The following is a 26,090-nucleotide window of genomic DNA, read 5'->3' as shown; positions in this document are numbered from 1 at the left end:
TCATTTGTAGAGAATAAGAGCAATTCTCAGCAACTCTGGATGTCAGTGACAGTTTACCCAGAAGAATTTGATATGTATGATTGACTGTGGAAAAAGGAGTGTCAACAAAGACTAACACATGTGCTAATTTTGCTACAAATTGTAGTGTACATTAGGAAATCAGGTTATAGTACAAAGTTGTGTTTTAAGTGATCTGTATTGTTTTGTGTAATATTCTGTGAATGTTTTTAAATTAAATTGAATTTAAACCTGAATGTAAAGTGCCTTGCAAAAGTATTCAACACCCCTCGAAGTCATCTCCATTTTCTGGTTTACAGAAGATACTTAAGGGTGTGTATCTCTCATAAAAAGGCGATCCGATTCGTATCTCGATACTTGGTTACGATACGATACAAGAAAAGATGCATGTTGATAAAAAACTATTCAGTGCGATTCGATTCAATGCGATGCGATGCAGTTCAATAATTGATAACACTGCGTTGTGAGGAAACAATGAACTTCATTCTCGAACATTTTCTTAAGTGTCTTCTTAAATATCTTCTTACCAACTTTGAAAGACCAAACTAAGAAAAGATCTCCGCCTGATTCATGAATGGAAATGTGTTCTTAAACCGCCAAAGTGTTCTTAGCTGTGCACTGATTCTTAAATTGAACACACGCTCTCATGCACCTGAACTTCCATACATAAATGCCCCACCAGCTCTTTATAAGGGCATGCAATGTGTGCACACTCCACAGGCAACATGAAAGCAACTTCAGACTGATCAAATTCATGTCAAAGCGGAAAGCGAGCACTGGTAAACGAAGTAAACGCAGACCTAATTTCACTGGTGCAGAAGTGGAGGTACTGTTGCAGAATGTAGATGTGTCCATTCTATTCCACTATGGCTATATCCACGCAATTGAGTTTAGTGCTTATTTATTTATTCACTGCCATTTTCAGTGTTCGTATAGTTCTTTTATTTATTTTAGGACATCACGATGCCTCTGTCTTGGAATCATGACTATAAATGTTAAACAAAATTGTTAATGATACAAATATTCTCCTATTTATTATTATTATAATGATTTAAATCCGAGGATGTCTGTAGAAGATAGATATAGATAGATAGATAAAAACTTTATTGCCACACAACAATGTTGGTGGTATTCTTTTGTCATAGGTAGCTCAGTCCAAATGATGAATTGATGTGAACGCAATCAACAACGAATTCTCTTCCTTGTCTGAAGTAGCTAGCATAGCATTGGCCATTGAAATAAAATTAATCTGTCATTCTCTCCAGGTCTATATAATACCTCCATGTACCTCATTATTTGTGAGAATACAGCCTGATAGGCTTATGCTATGTGGTCTTTGGCCAATGACTTTTTGGCTGTCATTGTTCTGACTGAGATAAAATGCACCAGGTCAGCCAGTGAGTGTTTTGCGTAGCAACTTAACGGAGAGACAAACGCTTGTGAACCGGTTCATAACTTTTAAATCGGGGCAACGACCGGTTCATAGTCATTTTGATACCGATACGGGACTTCACGCATCGATGTAGTCGTGTCTTACACGCTAAAAACGGATATCGATACGAATCGGTAATTTTTTTAGTATATTTAGTATATTTATTTATTTTCAATGTTCACAGACAAATAACTTATTTTGCCTTTGGAAATATACTAGAGCATCTTTGATTTATTTGCAATAAAAATACTGATTGAAAAAATATGTGTAAGTATCTTTTGTAATTGTGATGATGATGATTTTCAGGGGGGTTGAATACTTTTCTGCCAGGCACGTTAATATGTAGCAAATGGTAGATAATGTAGTATGAGTATGATTTCACAGGTTTCACAAGCAAATTGTCTCACGACAGACCCTTTTTCTCTTTCAGTGAACCACACTCATCAGTATTTCTATACTGCCACGACTGGCATCCCAAACTTCCCAGAGTTAGTAATTGTTGGTGTTGTGGATGACCAACAGTCTGTCCAATATGACAGCTTCACCAAGAGAATGGTCCCAAAAGAGTGGCTGGCTAATGAAGTACCCTCTGATCACTGGAATGTTGTAACGGACTCAGTAGCTGAATTTGCGCCTCGATTTAAAGTCGACATAGCTGATCTAACATTTCGCCACAACCAGACTGAAGGTACATTTTCATCACATTATTTCTGCTCTGCTCTGCTCTCCTGTCTTTCCAGTCTTTCAAACATAATTGAGTCAGCCAGAGTGTGACCAAGAGAGGTAAAGATGCAGGGCATAAGTCTGTTTTTCAGCAGTGTTAAAAACAAAGCAGAGTCAGTCTTTCAACACTGATGTAAATATGTAAGATTTACTCTGGGGTCGTACGAACATCCCATGATCATTGTCGTGGATAAATGATAAACCACTTACAAATGATTGGATAATCAAGACGAAAGCTATATTTCAGTATCAGTCATTTTTAGTGACTCACTAATAAGGTCAAAATCACAGATGTGCACAGAGCCAATTTACAAACAATTCAAATTGATCATACATATTTGTCCAGACATTGATAAACACATCATCTCACTCCCATCTCCGTGCTTCACTGTCAGGACTATGCATTCACTGTGGTAGTCCTGTTTAGGTCCATGTCAAACATGCGGACCCCATCTGAGCCACACAGATCTTTGGCACGAAACTGCAAAATTAAACTTTACTCAAGAAAACTTTACTGATGAATATTGGGAGCACATTCTTTTCTCGGATTGGACCTAGATAAATGTGTGTTCGTCTCAGGGCTCTGAAGCTCATGGGCTCTGAAGAATGATAGAACATCTCTCCAGAAATGTGTCCCACACAGGTGTCCTAGGGTGTGGTGGTGCAGTGGTTAGCATCACTGCTTTACAAGAGTAGGTACAATGGGTACCAGCCTTACATGAGCACCAGAATAATAAGTACCTTACCTTGTGGGCAGGCGCCGAATAAATGTGGGCCGAGTAAATAGTAATACCGTCTTCACGAGGGCCACCAAGATAACATTGGTACTATCCTGACAACAGTATCTCATCGTGCTATTGGTTCGACTGATACAGAAGGCAACTTCGTTTGCTTAAGAGTTCAATCAACTTTTACACTATGGTTTTGACAAAATGTGCATTTAATTTGCAAAGTTGAACAGATACGGGGCTTCGGCCAACCACCTAATAGGGAAGGATGATGAGGATCAGGTGAAACCAATCAAGGCGGGGCAGACAATCACCTAAGGCGGGACACCCTGCTTTTAGTTTTTCTGTCTCTCCTGTGCACACACATGCATACACATACTAATGACTTGCCACACATGTGAGCAGACCATGCACTCATGAAAGCAGATACAAGCTCATGCTGATGGTTATTCAGCTTCTGGGTGACAGTTGAATGAATAACAGAATGATGCAGATGATGAAGGTAGTGAGGAATCAGAGGTGTGATTCTGATGATTCTAAAATCTTTCTCCCCATCTTACCCTTAGGTGTGCACACGTGGCAGAACATGTGTGGCTGTACGTGGGATGACGAGAGTAAAGCTGTGGATTATTTTGATCAGTATGGTTATGATGGAGAAGACTTTATCTCACTGGATCTGAAGAATCTGAGATACATCGCATCAAATCAAAAGGCTTTCCTAACAAAAACCAACTGGGAATATGGCAGGCCTGATCTTTACATGTGGGAGAATTACTACCCCCAGCGCTGCATTGAGTGGTTGAAGAAGTATTTGCAGTATGGGAACAGCACTCTGGGGAGAACAGGTACAGCAGCACACAACACTGATAACTGCATTTGATTTACAGTGGGCAGGATTCCAGTCATTATGTTGAAGCTAAAGTCCTCCTCCAAGAGATATCATCTGTTCAATCTCTAATCAAATGTATTCACTTTATTTATGTACATCAATGTAGTACAATGTAATGTACTCTATTTTCAGATAGTCAATCCATGGAGACAAACATTAGACCACTCTGTGCCTTTGCTTTCCTGCATTGCTGTCATTTTCATTATTATTGTTGTATTGTTACTATTCTTTGTCATTGTTAATATCCCCTCTTACTACCTTGATCTTCCAGTCTCCCCTGAGGTCACCCTCTTCCAAAAGGACTCGGGAGTGGTGTGCCATTCCACTGGTTTCTATCCTGACGGAGTGGTGATCACGCTGAAGGGGATGAGGGATGGAGTGGACATGCATAAAGACGTTAATATGTGGGAGACGCTGCCCAATGGGGATGGAACCTTCCAGAAGAGAGCTGAGCTTACAGTGTCATTTGAGGAGAGGAAGAAGGGACAGTTCACCTGTGAGGTGGCCCACAAGAGCGGAAAGCCCATTGTTAAGACCTTGATTGTGGAAGATGGTAAGAACCAACACCTTAAACACCACTATGGAGATGGACCATTGCCTTGTTACATGTTATTGTTGTAACGATCAGTGTTTTGTACAGGACTCAATAGCAGACTCAGAGACAGGGGTAGAGAGTAAATCAAAACGTTTTACTTTCTGAGTTCGGTATAGGTAAGGCAGTCCAATAATAAGTAAACAAATCCAACAAGTGGCAGGCAGTGGCAGGGGTCGATGTAGCTCAAGTCCAGGTTCGGTACACAGGTAGACGGTAGATGATCAGGCAGAGGTACAAGTAGTGAAGAGGCAAAAGCAGAGTCGATAAGGCAGGCAGGGATCGGTATCACGAGGAAAAGTATTAACATGAGAAATCGCTGGGACGCTAACAACACGGAGGAAACTTAGACGAACTGGCAACGAGACAACAGGAACACACAGACTATATACACAAGGTGATGAGGGACAGGTGACAACAATCATGACGGGACAGGTGACAATAATCAAGACGGAGCACACACAAGGGCAGGGCGTGAGATATCTGAAACGAGAGGAGAGATGAGTAAACAAACACACAACACTGAGGAAGATAAGATAAATAAGGAAACATAACTTATTTTATGAGCCGGGACTTGTGTGGTGTTAGTGAAACCTCCAAGAACCTGAAGTAGAATGTAAATAAGGACTGTAACCAAATATGCTTTTTCATGACCCAAACCTACCACTACTGACATTTGCTGTGTAACTGTACAGATCTCTGTGTTTTTGTCACTCGTGTATAATCCACATTATGAATCTCAGCTCCAAATCTTCAGGACCTATGCTAACAGCTTTACAGAAAGGTGTGAGTTTAGTAGAGGAAATAGATAATGTAGGTAGTCAGACAAAATAAATGATATTGATGATAGAAACTACCAAGCAACTATGCTTCCACCTGCTGTAATGAGCAGTAGGTCCATCCATAACTTGGAGCAATGCTTCCAGAAACACAAAATCATTGGCAGTTGCCACCATAGTTATAAAGCAACTCCTTTGGGAGACATTCTCCATGATGAGGAGGCACAGAACTCATCAGAGCATTGATCTGCCTCTGTCAGTTACACCAATCACACATTAAACCAAGATTCAGAATAACTTCCAGAAAAAATGGCGTGTTCTGCTTTTAAAAACGAATTCACTTTTTAAATGAAATACATTGTTTTACAAAATTACACAATGTGATCTATTGACATTTTTGGCACATTTGTAGGCTATGTGATGGAATAAATCTTGTAATGCTCTAAAATCAGTGTTTCTCTACTTTGAGGTCTTCATACTGGATAGTGTTGTCATGTACAGAGAGGGGAGACATACTTGTTGAGTAGTTTCATTTAACAGGTCTGTGCACCATCCCAGACTCACTGTAGGATGATCAGGGTCATGTGTGTCATGTGTGTCATGGAATATTACACCAAGGTTTTTGACTTGGGGCTTCACCAGAGTAGACAGATTGCCTAGGCTGCTGGTGGTCAGTTTGATGGAGTCAGGGGGGCCGAATAAAATAACATACATGTGTGTCATGTGTGCATGTGTGTCACGTGTGTGCATGTGTGTCATGTGTGCATTTAATGCTGTTACGGAGGCGACTAATGGAGACCTTTCTTTTCTGTAGGCAAGAACCTTGTTGGCATCATCATTGGCTGTGTCATCGCTGCTGCATCGCTGCTCGTCATGATCGGTGTGGTTGTTGCCATTGTCATGATGAAGAAGAAAGGTGAGAGTAACATCTTTCATGCCATTTCAGTGTTTTTGATTTCAGCGTTGATAATGCATCAGCATAATAAACAGGCTACAACCAGGCATCACCTGAGTACCTCTTGCAGCTATAAGCCTGACACGATAGAGTGAACTTGAAATACTCACACTTATAGATAACTAGAATATTGATATTAGAATAGAAATAGAATTAGAACTAGAATATTTGATATTTGATACATTGATAGTATCTTAGTCATCAATCTTTTATCATCTGTTATATATTTGTGTCTTTGTAATCTTGTTAAAACACTAACAAACCTTTATTTGATGACAAGGCATACAGAAAGTAATACAAAAAATGAAAGTAAGGATTTTGGAGGATCTGTTATGAGTGTATGTGTTGGTGTTGTGCTTCTGTTGTAAGAATTTGTAAGAAACTATTGATACGCAAGTGGTGGTCTATGTAAGGACAATCTTACATAGGCCTACCTGTGGACATCTACTACAGTTTGTTATTGGTACAGAAAATACAGATACAGACCCCTTCTCCTCAGATAGCATCCTTCATGCTATGACCCTTTGTCCTCCCCCCACAGGAGTTGCAGTAGAAGGTTCCGGACTATCAAGACCAAAACCTTGCGCCAACTGAACAGTTTTTTCCACACAAACAAGCCCCCTGAATCACACTGACTCTGCCCCCCCCCCCCCCCCCCACACACACACACACACACATATATACACATTCACACAAATGCACTACAGCGTAAATTATTTATATACTGCACTTTGCTAAATCCAATTCACTGCATCTTAGCCCTGCACATGCCCAATTTATTTATTATTATTTATTATTCGATCTTGTAAAACATTTCTTTTATTCTTATTTTTGCTCTTTTGTTAGTATGATTATATGTTTTATGTCGTATGCACCAACCACACCAAGTTAATTTCCTGTATGTGTAAATATTAGGGCTAACTCATCAATTAATTAACGCCGACAATTATTTTAACGTGCGTTAACGCAGGTTTTATTATTTATTTTATTATTGTAAAAGTCTGTTGCTCACAGGCTTTTTTTGTTTTGTAAAAGTCTGCTGCTGACTGCTGCAGAACCGGAAAAGAAAAGAATGGGCGGATAAACAAACATGGAGAAGGGCATAGACATACAGTACCAGTCAAAAGTTTGGACACACCTTTATTTTTTTTGAAGTGTTTTCTTTACTTTTATTATTTTCTACATTGTAGATTAATACTGAAGACATTTAAACTACAAAAGAACACATATGGAATGATGTACTAAACAAAAAAAGTGTTATCTACCATCTAGAAAAGAAAAAAAGTAAAGAAAAAACTTCTCAAAAAGTAAGAAGGTGTGTCCAAACTTTTGACTGGTACTGTATATACATAGACATACATTGACTGCTTCCGAACGTTGCTGCGACGTGCCAACTCGCCGGCATCTTGGGGAGGTAAAGACTGGACTGTAAACAAACGCAAGTGAACGGTGGAGCTGCGGTGTTTCTGGATAAAAAGCACTATAGCGTTTACATTTCTCAACCGATTTAATTGAGTCGTTTGTATATTCAAGGGTTTATGATCTACGTGGTGTACCAAACAAAGTTTTGTCTCCATGTTACTTAGAATCTCGATAGTTAGGCTAAAATTGCCATAGACAGATATACAAATGTAGCAGGATGGATTAAAGCTGACGTCACTGCACCGTCTGTTTACTTCTCCCCGTCCGTCTAATTTTCACGTAATTAGGTGGCACTCAGTCGACCCAGCCCCTTTAAATGGGCAACAAGGTGCCATATGGGCATGCGTCGTATTCCACGGTACCTGTTGCATCAAGCTCAGGTCCACCAGTTTGTGGAAGTCTCTAGCCTTGTTTGGTTGGGTCTTCGTAAGAGAAATTCCTGCATTAAAATATTGTAAACACTAACACCAACAACATAACACTGTATCATGACAGTCTGGATGATTTGAAGTGGTCATTTATTATCACACTAGCATTCAATTATCACGGCAAACTATTACGCTGAACCCTAAGTAAAGTACAAAAAAGTTAAAATAACGAAACCTGTAATTATTACTTGTGAAGGAATATCATTCACGTCTTACTAAACCTAGCCACGCGAAAGTGAACGAGGTAAACAAATCCTTTCTGTTTCCTCTTCTGAGCCTATGCAGGTCACGTGAAAAATTATCCTAAGATCCGTTTCCGAAGACCCAGTCAAAATGAACGAATCATTTCTGTTTTCTCTAGCTACCAGTGCTGAGCCTATGCAGGTCACGTGGAAAATGAACGATGAACGAGATCTGATCTGTATCCGGCAGATGAACGAGTCGTTCACCTCCCGACCGTGTCTTCGGGTCAATGAACGATCCGGCAGATGAACGAGTTGTTCACCTCCCGACCGTGTCTTCGGGTAAATGAACGATCGGGAGGTGAACGATTCGTTCATCTGCCGGATACAGATCTTCGGGTCAATGTTTCGTTCTTCTGCCAACCGAGTCTTCGGATCAATGATTCGTTCATCTGCCGGATATGGATCTTTGGATCATTTTTCACGTGACCTGCATAGGCTCAGTACTGGTAGCTAGGAACTTAGGGTTCAGCGTAATAGTTTGCCGTGATAATTGAATGCTAGTGTGATAATAAATGACCACTTCAAATCATCCAGACTGTCATGATACAGTGTTATGTTGTTAGTGTTGGTGTTAGTGTCACAATATTTTAATGCAGGAATTTCTCTCGTTCACTTTGACAAGTAGTCCATCCTACCCTCCCCTAGTGGTGGTAGTATCTCCTTTGTGTGTGTGTGTGTGTGTGTGTGTGTGCTTTGAGATCATTGTTGATGTGTGGATTCACCTTTCACTAGGTTTGTGTGTGTCTGCGTTTGGTGTGAGCAGTGCACGTTTGCTGTGACCTCCTGGAGGTAATACCCTGTCCCTTAAATACCCTTGCCTGACTGGTAAGCCTCAGTCCAGTTTCTGTGTTGTGTTCATTTATCTGTTGTGTATGTGTTGTCCCTTGTCTGTCCCCTACTGTTACCTATTTGTGTGTTTTTGTATTTCAGATTGTTGTAATATAATAAAACATATTTATTATTTATGGAAACACGTCTCCTGCTTCCTCAGTTCACGAACCTGTGTGCCCCTAGTGGGCTAGTTTGACACCATACCTATTTCCCTGGGCGAAACTCCCAGGGTGGTGTAGTCGGGCATGTGCTCTGTTTAGTCCTGGCTCCACTCCCCATATTGTTATGCCACACATACATGTGATAATCACAAATCATTCAACGAAACAGACAGTGGAGCGAGGCTTTGGCAGACTACGTACAGCACAGTAAATGCCAGCAGTGAACTTTTAGGTGCTTCACCACACTCTAACATGAATGCTCTGGCAGTGGCAATAAGCTTTAGTTTTGTGTTTGTTTTGATAACATTGTTTAAGTTGAGAATAACATAAAGTATTTATTTTATTTAACTGCTACTATATAAAAATGCTGATGTTAAGTGTTTGCAAAACAAATGTTATGGCACTTTAGTTCATATGGCAGTACATTTAAAATAACAGTGTCAAGTTCTAGGAATTGACAAACTGCACTGAAAGCGTTTTCTGGTTTCTCACTCAGGGACATTTGGTACTGAACATAGACAGGTTATGCTGCTCCCTGATGAAAGTAAAATGTTTCTGCTGTTACCTCAGAAATTGCCTGTTTTAATGATATGATTCTGGCTCAAGATTTTGTGGCAAGTTTTTTTTCTTTTTCATAACGGAACAGGATAACATTAATGCCCTGGCAGTGGCAATGAGCTTTAATTTTGTATTTGCTTTGATAACATTGTTTAAAATGAGATATATTACAGAATATTTAAAATAAAGTGCGCTATACACTACTTTTTAATTCATTATTGGATTTTGCGTATACAATCTAATGCGATTAATCTTGATTAATCAGGGAAAACATGCGATTAATTTTAATTTTGATTTCATTTTAATTGTTGCCCAGCCCTAGTAAATATACTAAAGAATTCTGATTCTGATTCTGTAAGAGTCATAAACTGTAGCATTAGAGCATAAAGTAGCATTGTAGCATCAAGTTTAGCATTATTTTGTATCTGTAACTCATAGCCCTGGATGTGTACTCTGTCTGTCTCAGTGAGACCCGAACCGTTAGCATCTGAACCTCTTCCCCCCAGATAGCCTCCTTCCTGCTATCACCCTTTGCCCTCTCTTTTCACCCCCTCCCCCCACAGGTGAACCCCCCACCCCACTGTCTCCCCCTCCTGCCATTACCTGTAGGGCAGGGGTCTCAACTAGACCCCGAAGCCATTTGTTTTAATAATGACTGGCAGATGAAGTTATTGGCTGGCTAGCCAGCTCAGCCAAAACCTAAATGGCTGCTGCAGCCGCCAACATTTTCAGAGCTACAAATGGCTGAAGCTGCCACTTCATGTCTACAGATGTCTATGTTATACTGATTTACTAGATCTCAATATTTCCAAGCAATGTATGGCTTACATGTGTATATATTTCCACAAAATGCAATACCATGCAATAAAAAAAACACCAAATTTAACTTTAACAAATTATGTATTTAATTTTTTCATATCTGTAGGCTACTAATCATTTTCAAGTACAATGTGTCAACTGTGAACAAATGTATTTATTGCCCTATTTACTCATTAAATGTGTTCCTGTCTATGTATATCCATAAATGAGAGGTTATGTAAGGTGAAATTAAGTGACTTAAGTTGTATAAGAACTTGGCATTATCATGGGACAGCCCTAAATGTATTAGCCATACACTTGATTTACTGATACCCAATGTGTTATGCATAGGCAGCAAAGTAAAGAGGACAGTGGGACATGTGACAACCCATGTTATATCTCATCCTGAGATTATATGCTTTCAGAAAATATATTAATATTTTGACTTAAGTTGTATACAAGAACTTGGCATTATCATGAATGAAGGTGATCATATTACACCTTGAAGGAGCAAGTGATGATCGTTTGCCATTGAGCAGAAGGCCAGTGGAGCTAAACAAGCATTCCACTGGCACACTCCCTGGTGAAATGCAGAGGTAGCACCGGGCCATATCGGACAGTGCTGGAAAAGTATTGCTATGGGTTTGCCAAAAGTCTAAGGCTCCTTGGTCTCTTGTTCTCATTGCAAGAAAAGCATCTATCTCTTGGTCAAGGATACAATGTGAAGAATGAGCTGCTGCATCTTCCGCTAATAATTCTAGTCGCAGGCGTTTCGCACTTGTTCCCACATCTCCATCGTCTTGAGACTGGTGGTCACCGTTCCCACCAGAAGGACCACCAGAACCACCTTCAGTAGTTGTCCTCTCATCTCCAACCCCAAAGACTGTTGAGCTGAATCTGAAGAGTAAATTATATGAATAAGGCAAATGGCTGTTAAAAGCAAAAACATAAGAAAAGAAATAAAGTAGGTAGTAAGTACACTGAAATGTCAATATTACCTGGAGGAGTTCAGTTTCTCATGGAGATTCTGCAGCAGTTCTCTGCTTTCATCCTTCGTCATAGTGATATCTCTGACAGCTGGATCAAACACTGCGGAGGCTCTAACCAGATCTGTAATGGGGATTCGTTTGTCCATGTTTTTCACTATTCGTTCTTTGACTTTGTTCATTATTGGTGGATCTTTGGGAGCCACTGCACAGATTTTCTTGATCCGAGCCCTGATTAGTGTTAGGGATTTATTTCACCCTTATCAGGACTGTATTAACCTCAGAATTAAGACTCACACAACCAAGAATATAATAAATAATTGACTTTTACTCTGGCAAAGAGGAGTGAATGGTGTCAGACCGCTTCTTCAACCTACACTCCTCCAAAAAGGAATGCAGTGCTTTCAGAACGCTGTTCAACCCATCACTGCCTTCTCTGGTAAAAAGTAACAGACTTTATGCAAAGACAATATCACAGAACAAAGACATGACACTCCCATCTTGTACCATCCCATCCTTGGTTCCAAGAGATAAGAATGTTTACCTAAGACCCCCAAACCCAGACTTTAACACAACAGTCCAGAATGAGTTCACATAAACACATGGTCTCCTAATTCAGTCCTACCCTAAACATCAAATGACAGGTCTGAGTTTAACATCTCTGTTCTCACAGATAGAATTCCTCTCTTCAGAACAAAGGAACAGCTTAGACTTCCATTTAACAACCTAATATCAACTTCATGATAATAATTAAAAAGAAACATTTCTTTCACAATTAGTGATATTGCACTCAGGTTTGGACTGACTTCACTTATAATGAGTGTGAATTTCTCAAAGTCTTCCGAAAAGCTAACTGTCACCAAGCAGCTTGATGTCATCAGGCATGAGGCATAACAAGGCCTTTCCATCAGCCAGGGCTGTTGTTGCAAGGGTTCTGCTGGTTGGCAAATTAAGATGGATATTTTTCTTGTTGAACGCTTGGAAACCTTCCTTTTCTATTACTTCAAAAGGAAGCCGGTCTTGGCACAGCCACAACACAATCTCGCGATTAACATCAAACTGGGAAGTAGCTGGGCTTCCTTTAGGCACAGTTTGGATCCAGTTAGTCAGTTTAGTAGATTGTTCTTTGAGAAATATTGTACTCTCCTTGTGTTCAGCTTTTGCATGAGCAAAGAAGTTTCCACTTGATGTTTTTTCTCCCAAGCTGTATACTTCTGATAGCATTCCTCGTTCTTGTTTCATTTCTGCTTCAAGACAGAGTTTGCAGTAGAGTTTCTCATCAATCCGATTGTTGCCCACATACAAATCACCCATATGCGTCCAAAACTGTGAACGCACACTACGAGCCGAATCCACTCTGTGAGGCCTCCATGTCACACCAGAATCTTTCAAATGTGTGCTCGGTCGTGTGCTGCTGACATATTTGTTAGTCCTAAAAGAGTACAAAAATATCGATAAAACACTAGTCCTGACACAACGACAAAACGGCATTCTAGTCCTGACAAAACGGCATTCTTACTTCCAAAAACTGAAGATCTAACAAAAGTCTTAGTATCCTACGTAGAATTAGGAAAGTATGTGAGATCAACACAATTACCTTTTTTACTTCTTTCCGCCATTTCAGCTCAGCGTGAGAGAAACATGCATTGCTTCTTTTACTGTCTATGATCATCACTATCGGAAAACCAAAAATGTAATTGGTCATCAATTAGCTGTGAGTCCTGTGTATCATAGCAACGAGCACGAGACTGTGGCGAATCCGGAGTGCAAAATTGATTTTGTTTATCATTTATTTTTCGTATGTGTATGTCTCTATGTGATAGATAGAATTATTATTTGATGCAAATAATTTCAGCTGTCTCACCCAAAAAATATCAGATGGCGGCTGAATTTGGCTTACAAAATTTTTAGCTGGCTTTGGCTGAAACTCTAAATGGCGCGGTGCTTGGCGGTGCTTGGCGGTGGCTTCGGGGTCTAGTCTCAACTCCCGGCCCGCGGGCCAGATCCAGCCCGCCAAGCGATTTCATCCGGCCCGCCGGCTCCTCAGAATGTTGCAAAAAGTTTCATTGATTTGAATGGGCCACCCCAACGTTTACCGCTGCCATTGGTAATGGGTTTTGTGCTTCTAATTCACATCTTTCATATAATTCCGCAAGTAGTCCAGTCATTTAACGTAATGCTGTAGGAGGGAACAGTGATCCACCTTGCAAAATATTTAAGTATTTAATATTTTCCTGTGGATGTCTTTTTTACAGGATTGTTCTGGCAACCACAACTGCCAGTTTTTACCCGTAAAAACAACAGAATTTTTTTTACAGTGCAGCTCATAGGCCTCCTCTATAGTCGTGTCTTCACGGTAGACACTGTCCACCACGCTGTATGCAAAGCCATTTACACATCCTGGATTTTAACTCCCAATAGCATAGAATAAAAATGACAAGTCCAATAGACTGCTGCGGAGAGAAGTGAGAGACTGTTGTGTTCACACTATGTACGATTCACTACATTTATGTAGAAGTTATACTAGTCAACAATGTTTCAATATTCAGCAGGTAAGCACCTTCATCACTGAACAACTTTTTATCTCTATGGGGTAAACATAGACGTGTTTATGTTTGCACTTGTTGTCTTTTTTGTATATGTGTGTGGGCAGGTGGGGTGTCTCATGGATTCCAGTCACTGACCTTTCATACTTCAGTCATGTTAACTTGACAGGTGTGCAACTTGCCATGGTGTGTGTGACAACAATACTGTATCTGATGGAATACACAGTATGTGCCAGCCACATCCTTTTGCAAAAACAAAAATAGCACACAGAAACACACACACACACACACACACACACACACACACACACACACACCACACACACACACACACACACACACACACACACACACACACACACCACACACACACACACACACACACACACACACACGCTGTATGAGCCATATCATCTTGTCCCATCCACAGACCATGCTGCCCACAGAGAGACCCATGACTCTGTATTAGCATCATTGGACAGCAGCTTCAAGGCAGCAGAAACTGAGATCCTGTCCTTCTTATGGAGCTCATAAAGCCTTTGGCATAATGAGACATTGTAAAAAGAGAAGTGTAGCCATTTGGGACGTTATTAAACTAAAATCTGTTCCTATAAAATATGAGCATTCATTGAAATATTTTATAACTTCAGAATTATTACAGGTGTAATACTGAGAATGCATTCAACACTGGATTTGATCAGATTGTCCATAACAAAAGTAGCTTGTCAAGGATGATAATGATGTTCATTGATCATTTGACTGATATTGAAGAAAACAAAACTTTTCATATATCTTTTTCACATTAACAACCAGTTCAAGACCAAGGCCTCAAACTTGAGTAAATCTGCACCACTCTGGCCAGTCCAACCCCAGACTTGTGGACATGCCTGATGACAGAATGAAGAGAGAGAAGCCCTGACACATCTTCATACAGACTGAGGATGAATATCCCAGGTGTCTGTGCAGATACTTCAGGAGCACAGCACACCAAAGAGGCTGGAACAGACCTGCACTCTTTGGCCAGGAGCCTCTCCAAGTACTGACAGTCCACAGCACTGCCAGACATGGTCCCCAGAAGGCCTTTATTCTCTATTACCTTGGTGACATCCTTTGATGCTGGGAAAAGAGAGTACTACTGAAATAATGTGGGTTAAAACTGTGATACCATTCTTTTGGTCATGTGAGAGATTTCTGGATTTATTTTATTTTGGTCGATTATTTTAAACCAATTGAAGTCCAACAGCTATGGCAAATTCTTGACATTTCGCCCAAAAGTAAAATTATCTGTTTTGTTCTGTTGTGTTCCGACGCTTCAGTCCCTAAAACACTTAGCTCCGAATGAGACTTGAATCCACTGACATCAAGAAACGCCACGCCGTAATACAATTCAAAGCAGAATATATAAAAGATCAAACTAAGTCAACTAAGTCAGTAGAAGTCAACAGACATGATGTATTCTGACGTCTGAGATGACAAAGCATTTAATGTTTACATTTAGTATAATGTAAATAGATGGGCAGATTAAGCTGTGTCCATCTGCTGTACGATCTCCTCCACAAGCTGTTTTTCAAAGGGAATCACATTCTCCCCTGAAACAGGAGTTGTGCCTGGCTTGTACTTGTATGTCCCAGGATAGCAATACTGGCTCCTTTTTATGTGCACATGTTTTACTTTCTTTTTTACTTTCTTCCAGGTCATATTAATCTTCCAAAACGAAAGACAAGCTTATCCAGGTCCACGAAAGGATATTCTGCTGTATTGCTGGTTCCAAAATGTTCCAGCAGGTTTCCACAGGTTGGTTCCTTCCACCTTGACCCATGCTCTCATCTTCTTGGAGCTTCTTTAAAAAGTCCTCAATATGGAAATGTGTGTGTGAGCTTGTCTTGCATTAGATTTTCATCACGCCAATCAGGGGCGGAAATCATAGGCGGAGATCCCGTGTCCACCCCTACCATAAAGTTGTCCCCCCCAACAATCATTGTAAACACAAATAAATCATTTTGAATAATATAGTAATATATATATATATATATATATATGTCTACTGAAGAGTTTGCGCTAAGGTGTGTCCACTGACGGGAGTTACCGTGTGCTTTTTCAAGTGCTAAAGCCTTTCAAGTGCTTACACAGTTAACCCTCGTAGTTCTAGGTCACGCGCCTCATTTGACTTTTCAATGCGAACCAGTCACAGTATAACACCAACAGCTTTATAGTAATGTCTTATAGTAGTCGACAGTGGTACAGGAGGTAGAGAAGTCCTTTAGTAATCAGAAGGTTGCTAGTTCGATTTCCTGTCGAAGCGTCCTTGAGCAAGACTCTGAACCCCTAATTGCTCCTGATGTGCAGTGTGCCATCAACGTAAAATGTGTATACATCCTTGTAAGTCGCTTTGGATAAAAGCGTCTGCTAAATGACTAAATGTAAATGTAGTCCACCAAAGTGGTCTCGAGCAGCTTGCTCGCTTCCTTTTTATACTAGTTCCTTCCTCCATATTGGGTAAGATGTTTCTCTATTGGTAGCATCAAGTTTTGCTTGTCAGTCATCATTTGCTTCACCTCGCCCTACTTGTTCCTGTTATCTCTGTCTTGCACATTTTCTTGTGCATGTTCCTGTTTTCTCTGCCTTGCACATGACACTCAGGCACATTTTTAGCACAGCAGTTTCTATTCTATTAATGGTTGTTTCTTGATTCTGTTATTTTACTTTTAAGCTGTTTCAGCAAGCATGCATTTTTATTACGTTTTATTAAACATGATTTGGTTTTGCTCGTAATCTCTCGGCCTGGGGTGCTCTTGAGTTGGTTCTTCTACTGGCGGGGCTATTTTCTTGTGGCTCATTCAACACTACACATATACGGAAAGGATAGTGATGACAGCATCATATCTGGTTGGAGAAAGATAACTTATGTGAAACATCAAAACCAGTTAGCAAATGAATACACATGAATTGCTTGTTACCATATCCATAAACCTTTTTATGCACCTGCTGTAAAATATTGAGTTTAGCTACCAGATGACACTATGACAAAAACATTTCTTGTTTTTTCTGGAAAATGGAATTTTACACATTTCACAACTGAACTAAATTGCACAAACGTTGGAAATATAGCGTTTGAGAAAGATATCTTAGAGGTCTTATGTCGATATGATGACGCCTTAATTAGGAGTAGTTAAAGATTGGATGGCACTGATGTATAGTGTTGGGGTAAACCTCTAACAACAATTCACATCAACTATTAAACAGAAACATGTTGCAGTATCCGAATAGGTTTATCACAAAGAACTAATTTTCCTCATGATATTAGATGTTCCTTGATCGTTCAGCTCATTTCTGCCTGCTTCATCCAAAATTCAGGTTTTCTTCTTGTTCTGAAAGTTTTCACTCAAATATTAAAAGTCCATATTAACTCAGCAAAGGCATATACACATTCCCTTAACACTTATGTTTCAGTTTCAGCACATTCCCTTAACACTAGCAATATTAATAGTTGTTTTTATTTTATTTTAAAAGGGATAGTGTTACTTATAAATGCAATGTTTCATTGTTCAAGATGATATGAGGTACTTGTGTAGTAAATGTGTATGACCCCTGTGAACATCCCAGGAGCTGTCATTATAACAACTTTACTTAGAAGGCGGCAAGCCAAGATATTGGGTATACTCTTTATCTTCACCTTTAGTGGTCTGAGTAAGTGGATGGTAAAGTTTTGAGACTTTTATTGTCATTGCCATTACTGCCATGATTCTGTATTTTGACTTGTCAAAGTTACAGTGGATCCTACTGCCTATTCATACAGTACATTTCAGGAGCTGAGAATGTTGAGACTATTATTTTACAAAATGCCATCAGCTCATTCTTCTGTGTATAATTTCCCCTTTTGTAATCCATAAAATATATTAATACAGACAAAGCTTCAAGCTAAAGAAATTACTCAGTTTACGTTTCTGTATATTCAGGTATACATATGACAAGATGTTACATTCCTTGTGCTAATGGGTTGGGGACTTCCCACAGCAGCCAAACCTCTCAATGTTGCACGCATGTAATCATACCAAAACAACCTAGATGCTCCTTTCTGTTGGACATTTGGGGAAAATATTTGTCAAATCATCACATATCGGGGCATTTTTCCATCAGCTTTAGTGCATCCTGGAGTTCTTTAGAAGAGATTTATTTATTGGATGACATGTAATGGCGTTCTAAACAGGCTCATTCATTAATTGAAGGATGTAGTTAATATCCTCCCCTTGATAATATCAGTGGTCTCTTCTGGGTCAGTACTAGACTTTAGGCCCCAGGTGTTATTCTTTGAGTAGGAAGGGGTTGCTATATATGTCCCCTGTCATATCAGGCCCTCACAGGTGGAAAACATACTGGTTAACTTTAATTTGTCAGATTTAGACTAGCAGTTTTGTTGCAGTACAGTGGTGTCCTAATGCGCAGATTATATTCCAGCCCTCTGGGCTAGCCGTCTGGCAGCCTTTCTTTCCTTCACGGAACCAAGGTTACAGCCGTAACCCAACGTTCTGTTTTTTTAATTTTTTTTTAATTTGATGCACAGTGACAATAACAACACAACGAACAGCATACATTACAGCAGTACATTAAAACAAAAACAGACAAATGACAATGAACAATGACAACAGAGAAAAATAAATAAATAAAAAAATACATCACAAAACAAAGAGGAAAGAAATGATTATTGTTATGGCAGCAGATCCAATATCTGTGACATCTTTTGAAGCACTCTGGGAAAGTAGTGGACGAGTGCAAAACTTGAAAGTTTAAAAGTCTTTATCTTCATAAATGTTCAGGTATCCCTGTATATACATAAATAAAAGATTCCTATTTCACAATCAAGTTAGCACGGTCAAAAAACTGTGAACCTCCGTGCCTCTCTGTTCCTTCTAACTAAGCGTGCTCTCTTCACATGGTCAAAACAATGTGTCAAAATAAGAGTCTCTACTTTACCGAGATATTCATTATAATAACAAGGTAATACAAAATAATATTATTCCAGAAATAATATACATCTTATTTATGGCTCTAACAATTATCCTTTAACAACCGTGTGGAGGAGACATAAAAGTATATCATTTTTTTTTTGTTATTTCTGACCAAACAAAGAGAATTAAGAAGCAAATCCATGTCTAGCTTAAAGACATGGAAGGATGGCTGTCCTTGTAGCCATTTTTGTTTACAAGTTTACAACAAATTCCAAAGGGTAGTTCACAGGGTTATCATAATAAAAGAGAAAATCCTGCAGTAAGGGAATACGATAATTCGGATGAATTCTCCAAGGGCACATCAGTGGTCTCTACTGCCGGAGGTTCAGTCATTGGGCAGGGCTCTTGCAGCTTCACAGGGGATGACTGACTGCCAACAGGTTGAACAGCAGGTGCAACTCTGGTGATGTCATAGGTCCTTGTGAACCTCTTCTCAGTGAATGATGAGGGGCATAGGCGGAGGTCCCGGGGGGACGTGCCCCCCCCCCCCCCCCCCCCAACAATCATTGGAATCAAAACAATTTTTTTTTTTAATATATTAATATGAAATAAATGCACGACAACACACGCGGTGCTAATTATAAACGTAAAACAATGTGTTTTTTAAGTGTTGAAAAATCATGATCCCCCTATTCCTCAAAGTGGTTTGGTTCACATGCTGTTTCCAACGGGCGGGGCTACCAGCAGCTCTGTGTTTCAGTCAATTAGCCAAGTACACGGTCAGACAGTGAGACTGTTTCCTCCTCTTTCCCACTGACGCAGTTAAGAACATGTAATGAAGAAGTTTTTTCTAAACTCCTTTTACGAAGTTCCAATCGATATGCACAAGTATACATAAGTTTAATAATGGATTGACATGGCAACGTGAACGTTCGCTGATAACACACGTGTGCCGGTAATTAACACCGTTACGATAGCTAGCTAGACAGTTAGGACACTCCTGTCAGTCAGGGGCAGGTTAATGCTAGTTAATAAAGGTAGGTTTACATCTCAGTGCCTCTCCAGATTAGTTAAATTAACTGAAGGTAAATTAATTTAATCTTTCCCTGCGGTGCATGAACAATGCTGGTATTGGATATATTTATCTGCAATCGTGATGACCGTTAGATGAGACTTCTCCCTCTTGTATTGTGTAATCTGTAAATTCTCGCCTCAAATGTAAGCTTGTTATCCACCATATCTAGTTTTAAATGTTATGCATATCCATCAATTGCAGTATGAAGGCCCTTTTGATGGCTTCTAGACGAAATCAGGTTCTTTTGTCTCCAAAAGTTGTCTAGAGCCTCTTGGGATATCGTTTTGACACTGATAGCTGCCATTGTAAACTCTAGTCAGCTCTGATAACTTGTCCGAGTTAGGAACAGTAAATATTGGTGACGGGGCTTATTGATAGGTCAAATTGAACTGTTTTAGAACTTATTTTGAACATCAAGTTCTCTTGAACTTTGGACATTATTTGTCTGTGAGTAGATATTTTGTGTTAGTACATTTAATGCCGTTTAGAGGATTTAAAAATGACTTCGAATTTCTGTTTGTAAATTTGATTGAGAATTCGGTATTTAGCAGCTAAGTTATGCTAGCTCTCGTGAAAGCAATTTTTTCATCAAGTCCCTCGAGAAGGATTTGCTCTGTTTCGAGGACGACGAATAGGCTACGGTTCTGCTGGTTCATCATTCTCCTCAAACTACCTGGGCTACATAATGCTAAGTGTAGTTATGAATAAGTTACAGCCTTAACTATGGCCAAAGTCTCTGAAACATTTTTGTTGTAAATGTTTCCAAACATTTGGTTTCATTCCACCGCATTTTAACATATAATGGTTTGAATACATGCTTTTGTGATTAGATGGTTTTCTTCATGTTGGAACAGATTAGTGTGTAGCAATTTGTTAGTGACCAACACATCTCAGCATTTAGCCGCTTTGGTCATCAGATTACATCTTGAAACCAGGCTTCATCAAAATGTACAGACGTACAAAAATGATCCATTTAAACCTCAACCTCTTGTCATGACAATTAAGGTTTTTGGTTTGGTATATTGGGACAAAATCCTCTTTTGTATACGTCTGGGCATCTTACAAAACAATGAATAAATGACACCATCATATTTAACATGAAGCAGTCATTTAGAGACAATTGTATTGTTATGGCGCTATATAAATAAAATTGAATTGAATTTTGCACCCATTTAGCTAATTACCCTACTGTGCTTCTAACATATCTATTGCTGCAGATTATACTTTCGATTTCCAAATCTAATCTTACATAAGAACTAAAATGACATTGGGGGCATGTCACATTCATTCTGAGCGCCGTCGTTGTATGTCAGTTGCTTCAAGGAGTTTGAAAGAACAGTAACGTCCAGTCGTCCAGGGAGAAAATAAAATACATCTGTATTGTTTATATCTGATGAGGACAAATATGACGACCGCAACACTTCTGGTAGTCCTATGTAGTTTCCATGTTGCTTCAGGAGGTTAGTTTTCTGTTTTTATTTTCGTATAAAGCGTTTGGGTTTTTGTTTGTTGTCCCTTTGTGTCGTGGAGATTTGGCACAGGGTTCATAATCTTTTTGAAGATTAAAAACTGTGTGAAGATTTCAGCTTGCTTGATTTGAAAGTCACCCGTGTAAACTCCATGAAGAGTTTGATAGTTGCAGTTGTTATTCTGTTTGGTTAAATGTGACATATCAGTAGGCTGTTAAGCTTTCCGTCGTTTGCACATCTTTATCTTTCAAAGATTTTTAGCATGTAATGTAACTCTTTAAGGGTATTTTACACACTAGGGATTTGATCTAGGTCATGGCAATGTGTTGGTTATGCTGGAATTTTAGGGCTTATTATCGCTCAAATGCCTGAGGTTATGCTCCTGCTGTTAGGCTAAGGATAGGTGTGTGTGAGACGTCATCGTGCTAACCTGTAACCTAACCTATTGTTATGTATGCAGGGGCGGAGATCCCATTTCATTGTAGGGGGGGACAATACATGGTAAAATTTCGGAGAGTAATTCCGGGGGGGGGACATGAAAAAATTGCTTTCACGAGAGCTAGCATAACTTAGCTGCTAAATACCGAATTCTCAATAACATTTACAAACAGAAATTCGAAGTCATTTTTAAATCCTCTAAATGGCATTAAATGTACTAACACAAAATATCTACTCACAGACAAATAATGTCCAAAGTTCAAGAGAACTTGATGCTCAAAATAAGTTCTAAAACAGTTCAATTTGACCTATCAATAAGCCCCGCCACCAATATTTACTGTTCCTAACTCGGACAAGTTATCCGAGCTGACTAGAGTCAATGGCAGCTATCAGTGTCAAAACGATATCCCAAGAGCCTCGAGACAACTTTTGGAGACAAAAGAACCTGATTCCGTCTAGAAGCCATCAAAAGGGCCTTCATACTGCAATGGAGGGATATGCATAACATTTAAAACATAGATATATGGTGGATAACACGCTTACATTTGAGGCGAGAATTTACAGATTACACAATACAAGAGGGAGAATCCGCATCTCACGGTCATCACGATTGCAGATACATATATCCAATACCAGCATTGTTCAGGCACCGCAGGGAAAGATTAAATTAATTTACCTTCAGTTCATTTAACTAATCTGGAGAGGCACTGAGATGTAGACCTACCTTTATTAACTAACATTAACCTGCCCCTGACAGGACAGTGTCCTAACTGTCTAGCTAGCTATCCTAACGGTGTTAATTACCGGCATGCGTGTTATTATCAGCAAACGTTCACGTTGTCATGTCAATCCATCATTAAACTTATGTATACTTGTGCATATCGATTGTAACTTCGTAAAAGGAGTTTAGAAAAAACTTTAACTGCGTCAGTGGGAGAGAGGAGGAAACAGTCTCACTGTCTGACCGTGTACTTGGCTAATTGACTGAAACACGGAGCTGCCGGTAGCCCCGCCCGGTGGAAACAGAACCAAACCATTTTAAGGAATAGGGGGATCAAGATTTTTCAAAACTTAAAAACACATTGTTTTACGTTTATAATTAGCACACCTTGTGTTGTCGTGCATTTATTTCAAATTACTATATTAAAAAAAAAAATTGTTTTGTTTCCAATGATTGTTGGGGGGGACAACTTTATGGTAGGGGGGGACACGTCCCCCCCGTCCCCCCCGTGATCTCCGCCTATGTATGTATGTGATTTCATGCAGTATCTTATGTGTTCTACTCATAGCACCACTGTATGGTTACTGCGCACTCTAGCATTGGTTCATATAATAAGATATGCGCATTGAATGTGTGTGTATACTGGGGGCATACACAACACCTATTTTCTATGCCCTTTGATTGCCATAAAATAATGTTACAGTATGTCAAAGTGATAGATACCCTGCAGTTTCGTTTTATGTTACAAACGTGGGTAGAGAAGGTCCACCCAGACTCAAAACCGGATCGACAGGATGCCAAACATGCACTCAGTCCGCAACACCAAAGAGCCAGGCTGGATGCCATTACAGTCAGAGCGCATACTCATCTGTAGTGACGTCACATCGTCACAAGGTGTGTCTCTTTTTGAGAAATAATGTTTACAGATGTCAAAAATGTAACAATAATAGCATATAATAACATGTATGGAAATAACTAATAGCAACAACAAAACAACAATAATAATAATACAATATTTTACCCAGAAATGTGACTGCGGGGAAAGCCCAATTCCAGTCATATAAAGTGCATACTTTATGTCTTGTATCTATTCTATTTAGCTTACAAATCCAGATAGTTGATGCATAATGCACCGATTACAGTTCACATAGATCATTCAAACAGAATTCATTAATTCATGCATTGAATTCACTGTTGCAGTATTCAGTATCACAGGTTTGCTTTATGAATTGTAAGTGTGCAAACGAGCACTGCAGATTGCATTTAATACATACATGTTTAATCTTAAAAACTATATAAAATATATTGGATTTTTTTTCATCCATCTATTGGATTTATAAAAAAGTAAAAAAAAAAAAAAAAACAGATTGAGCTAATACATTAAAATATCAGATATCAAAATAGTTAATTGCAGACCTGATGTTATCTGCTGCCCCATGTGTTGGGCACATATTGATATAGATATTGGTAGAATTGATGGATTATTTTGTATCATCTGAATCTCCTGCCTTAGTTGTAGAGTACTGTGAAAGAAATGTTTCTTTTTAATTATTATCATGATGTGTTTTAGTTTGATATTAGTTAGTTAGTTAAATGGAGGACTAAGCTCTTTCCATTGTTCTGTGAAAGGAAGTTTGAAACTGTGGGAAGAGAAGCTTGGAATTTAGAGGTGTCATGAAATGTTTAGGTTAAGACTGATTTATTGGTCTAAGACCCATAGTCAGGGTTTTTGGGGGTCTTAGGTAAACATTCTTGTGTTTTGGAACCAGGCATGGGAAGACAGAGCCATGGGTGTGTCATTGTCTTTGTTCTGTGAGATTTTCTTAATAAATGGTCAGGCAAGTTACTCAAGGGGCAGTGTATGTGGGGACAGCGTTCCGAAACCACTACTCTCCTCTGGGCCAGAGTAAATGTCTGTTACTTGATTTTATTCTTGGTTGTGTGTGTCTTACTAACTGAGGTTTAAATACAGTCCTTATACAAAGGGTAAAATAATTCCCTGACAGTTTGGTCCTTCGAGCCGGATCTCAAGAAAGGACAAGATCGACCGGGAGCAGAACCACGGAAGCCGTACGTCGATGCATCGCCCTGCCCAATAGTTGGATAGGTAAAGTCCCTTCGCGTTGAATTCGTCGTTGGGCCGGCTGAAGGACTTCTGCCCCCGGGAACATCTGCCTTCTCGAGATCCAGATCCAGATGAGACGCACAACAAGAATAATAAGTGAGTAGCCGGGGGTTACTTAATATTCAGACAAATAGCTATACAGAGATCTGGGATCTCTTGAGGTCTGGGACCTCACAGAAATATTTCTACCCTAATCTGGGATTGGGGAGTGTGAATAGGTGTACACCTGAGTGAATGAGAGAGTGCCTGGAGTAAGAAATTAAGCAAAATTAAAACTTTGGAAACTATCTGAGAGCACAAACTCCCGGGGAGGTCCGGATTGATTTATCAATCTAGAAGCTCGGCCTCCGGATATTTTTCATAGACTCAAGAGAAGTATTTTGCTTAATTCAAAAAAAAACTCACCATAATTAATGAATAGAATGGAGGTTAGAGAATTGCTGAACAGGAACTTTGTTGATTTACCTACATCTGCCCTTCCAGCTTTTAAAAGACTCAGGCAAGACATGTAGAGAAAGTGACGCAGGCAAAGACAAAGATTCGTGAGGAACAAAGGACAGCTGAAGTTTTTGTTCAAGTAGTACAGACGGTAATGGGAGATGGACAGAGAGGAAGGGGAAGAAGAGGTAAAAACAGAGGGCAAGGCAATGGGCGCAGACAAAACAGAGGACAAAGTCAAAGTAGGGGAAATAAAGAAGGAAATAAAGAAGGAAAAAGTAAGGATAAGTGTTATTCTTGCGGAGAAAGAGGACACTGGGCTAGAGAATGTCCCAATAGCGAAAATTCAAGACTAGCCAGAATCCAGCAGTAATAAAAGTAGACATAAAGAGAAAGAGGGGTAAAACTGCAGGCTTGATAAACTGTATAGAGATTTTACTGTGGCCACGTGAAGACTCTATACATTTTATCTGCTTTGTTCATTTGCACGCACTTTTTAGTCTTAAGTGCGTGAAGGGGGAGTTACTAGAAATTATGTAAAGACATAAATAGAGTTGAGCATTTGTGAATGAGAAATTGGGATACTGGCATAGACAGACACTGCGCACGCGCGCAATCCATGTGTCTCATTGAAATAGCCACCAGTGACTGTGGCTGATTTAACAGCACAGGTGGGGAAGGGACACATTGGAATTGTGATCATCATTGTGTATCATCTAATTATCATTGTATCATTATATGATAATGATGGCGATACTGCTTAAATAAAATAATACAAGTGCAGATC

General features: G+C 39.5%; 2 protein-coding genes across 4 annotated transcripts in view; both read left to right on the top strand.

The window, feature by feature from the left end:
• Nucleotides 1–26,090, top strand: part of LOC105905575 (DLA class I histocompatibility antigen, A9/A9 alpha chain-like) — a 62,987-nt gene that overhangs the window by 2,776 nt on the left and 34,121 nt on the right. Inside the window, exons 2-6 of one of the 3 annotated variants that reach the window (XM_042707469.1) lie at nt 1,881–2,138; nt 3,468–3,746; nt 4,062–4,343; nt 5,976–6,077; nt 6,152–6,169. In XM_042707469.1, the coding sequence (XP_042563403.1) occupies nt 1,881–2,138; nt 3,468–3,746; nt 4,062–4,343; nt 5,976–6,077; nt 6,152–6,169 (939 nt within the window). Of the gene's footprint in view, nt 1–1,880; nt 2,139–3,467; nt 3,747–4,061; nt 4,344–5,975; nt 6,078–6,151; nt 6,170–6,657; nt 6,980–26,090 lie in introns of those variants that run through there. The other 2 variants (XM_031564160.2, XM_031564159.2) reach the window with 2 other exon arrangements.
• The window catches only part of LOC105901307 (class I histocompatibility antigen, F10 alpha chain-like), a 128,102-nt gene continuing 123,334 nt past the window's right edge, over nt 21,323–26,090 (top strand). Inside the window, exon 1 of the mRNA XM_031564163.2 lies at nt 21,323–21,572. Coding sequence (XP_031420023.1) covers nt 21,506–21,572 — 67 coding nt within the window. The 5' untranslated portion in view covers nt 21,323–21,505. The remainder of the gene's footprint in view (nt 21,573–26,090) is intronic.

The sequence above is a fragment of the Clupea harengus genome, chromosome 3, assembly GCF_900700415.2.
Source record: "Clupea harengus chromosome 3, Ch_v2.0.2, whole genome shotgun sequence".
In the NCBI taxonomy this organism is placed as follows: domain Eukaryota; kingdom Metazoa; phylum Chordata; class Actinopteri; order Clupeiformes; family Clupeidae; genus Clupea; species Clupea harengus.
Note: the sequence above shows the minus strand (reverse complement) of the source record. Positions and strands in the feature narration are given on the sequence as shown.